At 42.1% G+C, this 12,004-nt stretch overlaps 1 protein-coding gene and 1 non-coding gene across 2 annotated transcripts in view; both read right to left on the reverse strand.

Moving 5' to 3' along the window:
• The window catches only part of LOC124553896 (eukaryotic translation initiation factor 2 subunit 3), a 99,324-nt gene that overhangs the window by 71,086 nt on the left and 16,234 nt on the right, over positions 1–12,004 (reverse strand). The window contains exon 4 of the mRNA XM_047127911.1: positions 9,782–9,912. Within this exon, the coding sequence (XP_046983867.1) occupies positions 9,782–9,912 (131 nt within the window). The remainder of the gene's footprint in view (positions 1–9,781; positions 9,913–12,004) is intronic.
• Positions 1,589–1,663, reverse strand: Trnat-ugu. The gene has a single exon. It is a non-coding gene; the product is annotated as a tRNA-Thr (tRNA).

Consider the following 12,004-nt stretch of genomic DNA (forward strand, 5'->3'; position numbering starts at 1 on the left):
GAAAAAGGGAATTTTGGGATTAGCTAGTGATTCCAGAAGTAACCACATCCTCACACTCATGTCAGATGGCTTGCAGAGTCTGGATGTGTAATGTGACTAATCCTCAAAGTGGTATCTGATGATATGTTTCATCATTAGACCTCTAAATGTATCATGCAAGCATGACCACCAAATATTTCTATACTGCACACATATTAAAAAACCTACAGTGATTATAGCATAGCAGCCAGCTGAGACCCGGATGAGTGATAAAAGTCTTTAACCAATCACCAGGTCCTATTATGTTCACTCACTAACATCAAACTGAGAAACAAAATATTTCTTCCATGTCTGCTCCACTGACGGTATAGTACAGGTAGTCGAGCTGTCAGGAATTGGGAGTGGGCGTCCAGGGCTGATACTAAATGGTAAAATAAAGAGAATATATTTCAATGTAAGGGATGCATGGGGCATGCCTCGGGTAGGAAGTTACCAGGTGTAGGCCATTCTAGAAGGTTCAACAAACTAAATAAAGTAGGCAATGGGAGAGGAGGCAGTTCATGTTACGTTCTGTTGGTCGTCAGTCGTGGAACGCAGAGGCAGATGCTCTGCCCCCCAGAAACACATCTGTTTTAGTAGAGGCCTGGATCAAATGAGTTCTGCTCTCCAAACCATCCAGTGTCCAAACACGTGACCTGCCTCACGAGTTCACTATTGGCTAAAGCGATGTGACGAATTCGCCAGCGAACTTTGGCAGAGGGCTGAAGGCGTCTGGTGTCAGCAGATTTAACCACACAGAACTGCTTCGGTTCCAAAAGCAGGCAGCTCGGATAACGTATGCATAGCTGAAGTTGCTAAGGGAGATAACTTGTACAGACTTAACTGGGGCCTTTGAAATAAAAAATTTTAAGCCAATTCCCGAAAATATTTCTTGACTGGCTGGCATTTCAAAGTATCAGCGTAGCTGTGATCAAGAATTTTGCAAAACTCTCAACAATAAAACCCTGATTAATGAACCTGCTTTTAAGGAAATCTCACTTTTAATGAAGATGTCCTTCAGTCCTGGAAAAAATCCCATAAAAACAATTTTATTCCTCTATGTTTTTAACGGGAAGTTGAACATCTAGTGTCAACAATGTTAAACTCTGTCACTTAAGTTTCCTGTACTTTAGAAACCACTGTAGCAATGAAAATGAAACATTTACAGGACATTATACAATATGTTTTTCGTGTACTGAACTAAAATTATTCCATTTCAGCCTGTGGTTTGGGAAATATAATTTTGTAACTACATGGTTAAAATTTTGCATGACTTCTTGTACCTTCTCCAAAACAATTTTAATTATACTTGACATAATGTTTCTATTTTAGCTCAGTAGACTCAGTATATTTGTTGCAACTCCTTGAAAATTTGCATACTCTATTCCACATGGTTCCTGAGAATTAGCAAATAATGCAAATGAAAATGTAAATTTTCAAAAATGGTTTCTTAAGTTTGAAACGGACACCTTACTAAATAAAGGTTTTATTTTTTGAAATGATGATTAAATGGATACCCTAGCTGCAAGCAGGCGTTGATCTACTCCATTGGGGACATGTTGAAAATGTGTGCCCCGACCGGGACTCGAACCCGGGATCTCCTGCTTACATGGCAGATGCTCTATCCATCTGAGCCACCGCAGGCACAGAGGATATCCTCATTTCATTTCTAACAAAGCTGCATGGTCATCCACGGTAACTGTTCTTTCGGGAACAGATACTACCGTCATATATAGTTTTATTTTTTATTTTTACTCATTCAGAAGCACCTTGCGCCATACAGTGTATCACCCTTTGGATCATTTTTCCATGGACCTCTTTCTTTTCTCCCTCCTGGACTACTTAGTGGCCATTTCTGCTGGGTATACCTATTTATGATGCGAAACTTTACCATTCATTGAAATAATTTGATTCAGTTTACTCTAGGAATAATTCCCATATGCTGTAGCACTTTCCCCTAGCATTACTGCTATCATTAAACACAATAACAGCATCACAGATGTCCCCTCATTTTAGTGTCATCCTCCCAACAAAAACATCTTTTGGTACGCGAGCAGATACGAGATCGATGAAGGGCTCGTATGGGTTCTGTGTCTGTCCTTGTGGACACTTCCTCAACAAATCAGGATGAGCCAGGTCTCTGTAAGTGGGATTTATGCCTTCCATGACTGCTGCTGGGATAGAATGTTTCTTGCTGTATGAAGTGTCTGAGTACTAGCTGTTGCATTATTTGCACCACGATTTTGGTCCCACAGGATAATGTAGATGTATTGGTTTGTCATCTGTTACAGTTTGTGGCTGCCTTACTCTGAACAAATCATCAATGTTATTCCTAATGGTTATCCTACAGTACTGCTGTATTTCATCAATAACTTTGTCTGCCAAACAACCACTTACGACTTTACTGTCAGAAAGTTCCTGGTTTCTCAAACTTAGTGTCAACTCCCTCGGCCTGGGGCCCATACCCTTCTCTAGGTGATCAACACATTCCAGAATGAGATTTTAACTCTGCAGTGGAGTGTGTGCCGATACGAAACTGGCAGAAGTGAAGCAGTTAGGACAGAGTGCGAGTCGTGCTTGGGTAGCTCAGATGGTAGAGCACTTGCCCGCCAAAGGCTACGTCCCTGAATTCAAATCTCTGCCCGGCACACAGTTTTAATCTGGCAGGAAATTTCTACACATTCCAGCTTTGCGATGATGATATTATTATTACCATCACGCAAACCTCCTAGTGCATCGTTGCATGCTTTTGAGTCTCCACCACCTAAGAACTCAACAGTAACACACAGCCGTTTCCATCACGGACCGACCAAAAACTTCAAATAGCTGCAGAGGCTTCCATTACATCACCTGTACCTTCATAGTTAAGGCCACAGGTATGTTTTTCTTAGCTCACTGATTTAATTTATAACAATGTTTTTCAATATCTGAAAGTCAATTACCTTTCCAGTTCCACACTGGATGCTACAGCAACAGAATTCTTGAAACTTTAACATACTGCAGGGGTTTAGATTACAAAAAGCTGCAGTACTGTTTTCGACACTACTATACACAAAAACAACATAATTTCACTTTTGTAATATTGCAATCAACATCTTTCTATCAGGGTTGCCACAAGTTTCCCCAAGTGAAATTCTCTGTTATTTCCAGAATAGTCTTAGCACTTTTCCCTGGCAAATTTTGAGATCTCAAGGGTAAAAAAAGACAAAAGTTGACAAAAAAAAAAAAAAAAAAAAAAAAGGTAAGGCTTTCTGTCTTTCTACACATGTGAGCAAAAATCTTAAGTACAAACATCAACATCTTGTGTCATGAACTGCTTTTAAATGGAGAAAGTAAGCCAAATGGTATATATGTTTCAGTAAGACCACTGACGTAATTTTATTCCAATAAAGCAAAACAGATTTGGTGGTAAAAATACGCATTTCGTTGGAATCACAAGAAAGATTTACAAATACCTTCACTGCTTTCAGAAATAACCACAAAAAAGTAGGCCTCTTGAAAGAAATGTATAAGGTGGGGAAGAGTTGTGTAAACCAACACTGTATGTGTCCACAAATAAAATGTTGGTTCTACAATGTCCATTATTGTCAATTATTACCCAATGTGCTATATCTATTATTTTACACAATTTTGTGATTTTTCTTTCGAGAAATCTACGAATACATAGCGTACAAACTGTCAGTGACTGACAATTTTCTTCTTCTTATCGTCCATACTTTCCAATATATAAACTACTTTTGAAGTGCCAAAATGTACTAGAACAAATAAAATATCTATAAAATGCCAGACTGTACAATGCATTGTGGTGAGACAGTCGCAATTCCTGAAATCCATCACCCGTGGCCTCTGGCCTTCCGATGAGCACTGCAGTCCTGGCCTGTGGATAAACTGTGAAAATCCACCACATTACACCCGGCCTGCGGGCCGATCGCTGAGACTAGATCCGACAGGCAGAGCCCGCACATCGGTGGGAAACTGTGCGCTTCAGATCGGCAGGCCCGATCTGTTAGACACACCCACAGAAATGGCCTGCGGTTTTGGCCCGTCACGGAAGTCCAATCTTGTGGCCAGCTATTTGAGTGTCGTGTACACTGTATTGATGAAATGGGACTGCAGTGACCAATCTGAGCAACACGTACCTTCCGTGAATACTCTGAGAATCAATACTAATGAGCACAGGTAGCAAGTGACTGAAGATGATCGCCCATCCACAGACAGGCACATAGAAAAGACAATCGCACTCTCACTACAAAATTTTTGGCCACAGCCTTTGTCAGCAAAACAGAACGCACACATATTCACACAGGCACAACTCGTGCACACACGACCGTCGTCTCCGGCCGTCGTGTCTTCCGAGCAAACTACTACTCACACCGCCCTGCCTCTCATCGGCAACTACTAGGCTAGCAGCAAGTAGCGGTGGCAGCAGTGACTGCAAGCTGAGGGCAGGTGTAGGGTGGGAAGGGGAGGAGCAGTAGGAAAGAGAGAGTCGGGAAGCGGCGCACGTACTCAGCTACACCTAGCCAGCAAAAAAGCATCTCAGTAAACAATAAATTTCATGCTACCGAGAAGAAAACGAGATTTTTCCCTGATATGTTTGAAATTCCCTCATTTCCACACACACACTTCCCTTGCAAATTTATAAGTGCTTTATCTACCATTTTATTACGAAAATTGCAAATTTGCTAATGGGATAAAATTGCAAAAATGTCAAAAATTCTTTTTGCATTCTAGGTCCCCTTACCGTACCCCATTTTAACCAAGATTCTGCTTTTAAGAAATAAACTCTAAACATTCTGCAAATTAAAATCCAATTTTTTACTCAAACCTTAACATGTCCGAATGAACTTCCACTTTCTTTCAGTTTCAGGCATTGTACCTTGTACTGTGTGACGCAGTTAATGGTCATCGATTCTATTGGTCAACACATGCCTAACCCGTAGTCAATACCGCTACTTCACTTATAGTGGTATCGGCATGTGCACTGAATGAATCTGAAATCTATTTCTGCTCTGCTAACATGCGACTTAGCCCACGTGATCTGATGTCACCATCATGCAGTCTATGAAATGTTAAAGTGTAGTCATTCATTTACTGAAGTCCTGAAATCACCAATTTTAATTTTGTGGAGCTACACCCTGCAAATGTAGAACACTTACAGTTCAGCAAACGCTTACGATCACTGTGTCAATGAGTATCTTAACTTAAAACTATCTGACACACCACGGAAATACTATTTGGCTCTGTGTGCATGTACGGCACACTGAAAAGTAAGGAAGCGTTCTTAAAGGCCGAAGCTAGCGATTCTTGATCCAAAAGAATGAACATTTCTACATCTACATTCAATGATGTGGAAAATATTCTTTTAAAGCAGTTTCAAGGAATGAGAAGTGGCAGCACTCCTATATGCAGAAACATATTGCAAGACAAGCTCTGTGAAACTGCCCTGAGGATCAGCATTGAAAATATCATGACTGATTGGACTGTTTTAAAAAAACGCCACAATCTGTTGTTTCAAAACGGAAGTGGAGAAAGCGATGCTTTGGCTACAGAAAGTATAAACTATTGAAAGAACATGACACTGCCAAATTTAATACAGGGTTATATGTCAAAGAGATTCCCAATGGCATTGCTGCAGTGGTAATACCTGTTACCACCAAATTTAAGTGCCGTCGGAATCTGCTAGAGCTCCGACAGGTCTGCCGAGTGCTGTCGCCAAGTGGGGTGCACACAGCACTCGCGAGACCATTTCGGGAGCTACTCGATCGAGAAGTAGCGCTACAGGTCACTAAAACTGACAACAGCCAGTAGAGTGGTGTGCTCATCAGATGCCCCTCTGTATCTGCATCCAGTGATGCCTAAGGGCTGATGACAACATGGCGACCAGTCAGTACAGTTGGGCCTACACTTTATCATAATGAAGTGAAGAACTGAACGAGCTCCTGAACTGGGTAGGAAATACTTCCACAACACGCAGGAGGATTGCTACTTTTCTGTACGCTGTCCAGAAATTTTGTAGTACACTCCCACAGGAAACAGAATCTCCAGATTTAACGAACCCTTATTTTTGCGAGTCACGAGTAATGAAAACTGTAGACAGTTGTAATCGTCCTCAACTTGACTTGCAGTACACTTACGAGGCCCACATTTTAAGGCAGTATTTGGCCTCGACAGCACTGCTGCCAACATTGCTGCAATGCGGATGCAATACACACAGGATGGTCAGGCAATACTGCTGATAGTTGCGCATGTTTTGCTGAGGAGTGTGGATCATATTATATGGCAATTTCTATATTTGTCTTTGAATGTAAATGCTTTCCTCTCGCTCTCAGCTCTGTTGATGTCGCTACAGTCAAATGTCTAAAAGAAAACAACACTTTTTCACTTCCCTTCTAAAGTTTGCACGTGTACATATAGCTCCACGTTTTGTCAGTTGTTTGTTGTTGTGAGCATTTCGTGTACAGTAATGCAGAAGTGGGCAAACAAGAGAACCACACATTTCATAAATGTTATTCATGTATGAACAGAGGTTTGGGACATAAAAAAAATGTATACAAAGACTGCAACCAGACAAGTACACTTGCCAAACTATTGTCAACGAGCTCAGAATCATTCTCAAAGTACAAAAAAATTACAAGGTCTTCAAACTTTTGCCAACTGCAAGTCAAAAAATTTGTATAGGAATAGGGGAAGTGCAATTCGGTTTGCTTTTGATGCCACGAGTTTCATTCTATCGCAAGATGTGCCTGAAGCAGGAATTTACAGGGTGTACTGAAATTAATGTAGAAAATGAGAGGGCTGGCATAGTGGGTCATAACAAGCATATTTCACACAGCAATCAATGTCCGCATCCCTTCGGGTACAGCATTAGGCATCATTGAACAGCATCGTGCACCATCGAGATCAAAGTTTTGTGATATTTATTTGCAAGTGCTGTAGTCAACACAGTCGCGGATATTCCAGGTGGGACATTACGGGTTTTCTGCCTCTTACTGGGATGTAACAGGTTGCTTTTGGCTGGGCAAGGGCCTGTTTCATACGTGTCGCATAGAGGCCCGTATCTGTGCACACTGCAGTCCGGTTCATCCTGGCTCAGTTTGTCATTATCCGGGGCACTCCTGTGTCTGTTACTGTGTGGAGTGTACAGGAAACTGAGCACTATTCTTGGCTGGAAAGGGCAGACGTGCACTGTGCTCACCGGGCGGCGAATGGAAATGCTCACACTGCCCACCGTTTGCACATTCGGCAGTTTCCAAATCGCCGAGTGACAGATCCGTGTGGATTTACTGCCATTCCCAGATCCCTACGAGAGAAAGGTTCACCTGAGGTACATTTCCCAGAGGGAGAGGCATAAGCGCATTTAAGGCCTACTTTGAAACGCGGTGTATTAACTTTGTGTTACAGGTGCGACGGCACCACAGACGTGGTCGTCGACGCACAGTGCGTACACCACGGCTCGAAGAGGAGGCATCAGCACTGCTGCAGGACACGTCCTAAACAAGCTCCCAGTATACCGCACGAGAAAGGGGTGTAAGCCATTACACAATTTAGTGTGTGTGGTATGAAAATGATTTGCACTCCTACCACCTTCGGAAGATCTGAGCCCTTAACCCAGGTAATTTTTTATGTCCAATTGAATTCTGTTAGTGGGTTTTGCAAAGGTGTGCCATCCAACCAGACTTTCCAAACCGTGTACCTTTTACAGTATGTTTGACAGCTGCAATCAACACGTGTCAGCACGGAAAAATTGCCCACCGCCTTTGTTCATTGTCACCACCAATGTTGCTTTGTCGTCACCATTTGGGCCGGTATGGCAGGCTATAATCTGGTCGGCTCTCTCACGTTTCCCCGGCGACCGACCACAAAGAGATACTTAATCTTTTTATGAGAAACTTTGCCCGAATTGTTGGAATATGTTCCACTCAAAGTGCGACAGCAAATTTGATACCTACATGATAGTGCACTTCGCACATGCAGTGAGAATGAATTTGGATTAAACCGTTGGTGAGAACTGAATAGGGCGCAGTGGACTGGTGGCACTGACTTCACATTCCCCCGTCTTGACACCCACTGATTTTTTTTTTCCTTCTGAGGCCTTCTGAAATCTGACACTGATGAGGAGCTGATGGCACATTATGGCAGCCTCCGATTCAATTAACGCTTTGCTAGAAGTGTTTGAAAGAGTGCGTCAGTCAATTCAGAGTCGTTGCACGGAGCACATTCACGGACAATGGCCTAATCTTGAGCACTTTTTGTAACTGTTTTCAAATAACGGTTATAAAACTTCACACCGACTTCTCTTTTACCCTGTTGCCACAAATAGATTAAAAACGTTGCCATGCCGCGCAGACCTGCTACAGTGACGGCTCCGATGGCACATTTTGCGCCTACCCTCTTGGCGGAGTGCGATGCTGCTCCAATGATGCGTAGCATCATATGCTAAGGGATGCGGACATGGGTGTCTGTGTGTTATCATCCGTTCTACCAACCCTCTCATTTTCTACATTCATTTCAGATACACGCTATACCTGTAAAACGTGGTGTGCACTTGCGAACAATAATAAAATATAGATAAAAATTGTTACCATAATGAAATCTTTCATTCCTTTTACCAAAGCACTGCATGCTTCTGATACCGAGAGGTTTATTGATGAACAGTGTATTAGAAGAGAGACACACTGAATTTCTGTACAGATCGCCAGTAGCTAGAAACCGGAAGGCGGTCGCCAATCTGGTTGGAATTGGTATACGCTCTCTCATATTTCTATCAGTTCTTTGACAACTACCTGTATGAGATATCCAAAATAATGTTTCAAGATTATGATAAAATTCTGGAAGAGGTACATGTCCAGCATGAGCCCCTGACAGTTTTGAAGCATTCCACTTAAAAAAGAATGTATCTACAAAGCTCAACTGTGTTGCCCTTTGTGAGCACTTCCGACCCTTAAATGTATTGCCACCAACATTGCCAGCAACCGTGGCTGGTAATGTTGTTGTAGATGTGACTGCAATTGATGTGTGTGGAATGTTGCCAGACAATACTATTGGGATATACTGTCTACAATATTCAATTTTAATGGCCCATGTAAAAGTACCTTTATATCTACAATATCCATCTACATGACCATTTCAAGTCTTTTGTATGCCTGGTTGGTTTGGTTGCATCCAGACAACTAATGTGATTGCCACTGACATCTAGCGTGTCAGTTCAGCTCCTCAGTGCACGTGCTCCCCAGTAGACGGCATCAGAAATCAAATACTTTCACGTCACAATAACAACACATGGTCTAGCTTTTCTGATACCCTAAAATGTGACTGTCCCTGAAACAGACTAACAAACTTGTCCTCTGTTACTGCTGTCTGCTTCTGGAGCCACAGAGCACAGTTGAAAGATAAATGGGGATTAGAAATCAAATGCAATGCAATTACCCTAATGAACCACAGAGACCACAGGTCCATGTACCAAAATACTTGGAAAATATCCTTGAACAACCTTCAAAATTTCGTTAGTGGCATTCAGGTTCATCCTGTATATAATTGTAACATTTAAATGTTTTTGGTGCATTAAAAACAAAATGTGTGTGTGTGTGTGTGTGTGTGTGTGTGTGTGTGAGAGAGAGAGAGAGAGAGAGAGAGAGAGAGAGAGACTGTCTGATTAAAATCAAAGTATAATGCAATATCAGCTTTTACAAAAGAAGCTACAATGATTCCTGTCACAAACAAGTCCTCATAAGTCTGGAATAGAATGTTTGAAAGTTCCCACCTGGAAACGTCCGGAACATGCCGCACGGAGACAGGGAAAGCTATCGTCCTTGCCCGATCCACCAGATATGTAACATGCTGGCCGTGGACACCTCTCATTGTCACATTTGTATATCTTCGCATTAGCGTAGCCTGTAAAAAAACATTAAAATGTTCTAAATTAGTGGAGATTTCCAGCTCAGAGAGAGAACAAATTTGAGAAACTTAATAAGTCTGCAAGCAATACCATTGCAAATGACATACATACATACATCAGAATAGCTGTTTTACTAACAGAACATTACACCAGCATGTTCCAGTAGCGCAAAGATGGCTATCCCATTATTTAGGTAGGGAGAACAGACGTACTCCGCAAGCCATGTACAGTGCACGGTGGACGGTACCCTCCCATCCACAGACAGAACGAGGGAAAAACTACTGTCTATATGCCTCTGCACGAGCCCCTATTTCTCGAATCTTATCTTTGTGGGCCCTACGCGAAATGTATCTTAGTGGCAGTAGAATTGGTAGTGTTCTTAGAAATGAATGTCTTCTTCCCTCCACAGATTCTGACTCGAGCTTCCGAAGCATATCCGTAACACTCGCATGCCGATCAAACGTACCAGTAACAAAGCTCGCAGCTCGCCTCTAAATTGCTTCAATGTCTTCTTTCAATCTGACCAAGTGCGGATCCCAAACACACGAGCAGTACCCAAGAATAGGTCACACTAGTCTCCTTTACAGATTAACCATACTTTCCTAAAATTCTCCCAATACACCAAAGGCAACCATTCGCCTTCTTTATCACAATCCTCACACACTTGTCCCATTTCATATCGCTTTATATTGTTCGGATAGGTAAAAGACATGACTGTGCCAAGCAGAACACTACTAAGGCTGAAAGGGTTTGTTTTTCCTACTCATCCACATTAACTTACATTTTTCTACATTGAGAGCCAGCTGCCACTCATCACACGAACTAGAAGTTTTGTCTAGGTCATAAACAGCACAGCATCATCAGCGAACAATATCAGACTGCTGCCCATCCCGTCTGCCAGATCATTTATGTATATAGAAAATAGCAATGGTCCTGTCACATTTCCCTGGGGTACTCCTGATGTTGCTCCCGTCTACAATTACCATTCACCATCAACAACAACAACAACAACAACAACAACAACAAACTGGCTTCTATTACTTAAGAAGTCTACAAGCCACTCACATATCTGTGAACTTATTTCATATGCTCGTACCTCTGTTAACAGCCTGCAATGGGGCACCGTGTCAAGTCTAGCAATATGGAATCTACCTATTGCCCTGCATCCACAGTTTGCAGTATATCATGTGAAAAAACGGCAAGTTGATATGAGAATGCAGGTTTTCTTGGCAAATCTTGAAGATAAAATCTTATCGAACTGACAGCCGAGTCAGTGTGTTGCTATCTGGCAACATTTCAGCACGTTTCTCACTTGCAATCTTCACGTGAAGTGTAAATCTTCATCTTCAACTGAAGGTGGCACGTAAGAAACTTGCTGAAACGTTGCCACAGAACGAAGCATCGACTCGGCAGTCGACCCGAGAAGATTTTATCGAGGGCCAGCCGAGTTTTGCACGAGCAATGCTTTCTGAGGGTGTGCTGATTTGTGGACACGAGCTTTTTGATCTCTAGGAAATTTACTGTATTCGAACTCAGAATATGCTCTAGAATTCTGTAGTAAACCGATGTTAAGGATACTGGCCTGCAATTTTGCCGGTCTATTCTTTTATCCTTCTTATATACAGGAGTCGCCTGCAATTTTTTTCAGCCGTTTGGCACTTTGCGCTTGTCGAGAGATCCGTGATAAATGCAAACTAAGTAAGGGGCCAAATGACAGAGTACTCTTTGTAACACAAATTCGGATTCCATTCAGACCTGACAGCTTATTTGCTTTCAACTATTTCAGTTGTTTCTCTACACCATGCTTATTACTATGTCATCCGCACAAGACTCTGTGCGATGGTCAGACAACAGTATGTTTGTATGTTTCTCCTGTGTGAACGATTTCTTAAATGAAGAACTTAAAACTTCGACCTTCCTTTTGCTATCGTCTACTGCCAAACCAGACTGGTTAACAAATGACTGGATGGAAGCCTTAGACCTGCTTAAATATTTTACATAGGATCAGATTTTTCTTTTTTTTGGGTTCTCCAGCACAGCTTAAGCCAAGGTATGGTGGTGGTAGCTGCTGCACGCTTCATGCATAGA

The sequence above is a fragment of the Schistocerca americana genome, chromosome 11 (genome assembly GCF_021461395.2).
Source record: "Schistocerca americana isolate TAMUIC-IGC-003095 chromosome 11, iqSchAmer2.1, whole genome shotgun sequence".
Classification (NCBI taxonomy): domain Eukaryota; kingdom Metazoa; phylum Arthropoda; class Insecta; order Orthoptera; family Acrididae; genus Schistocerca; species Schistocerca americana.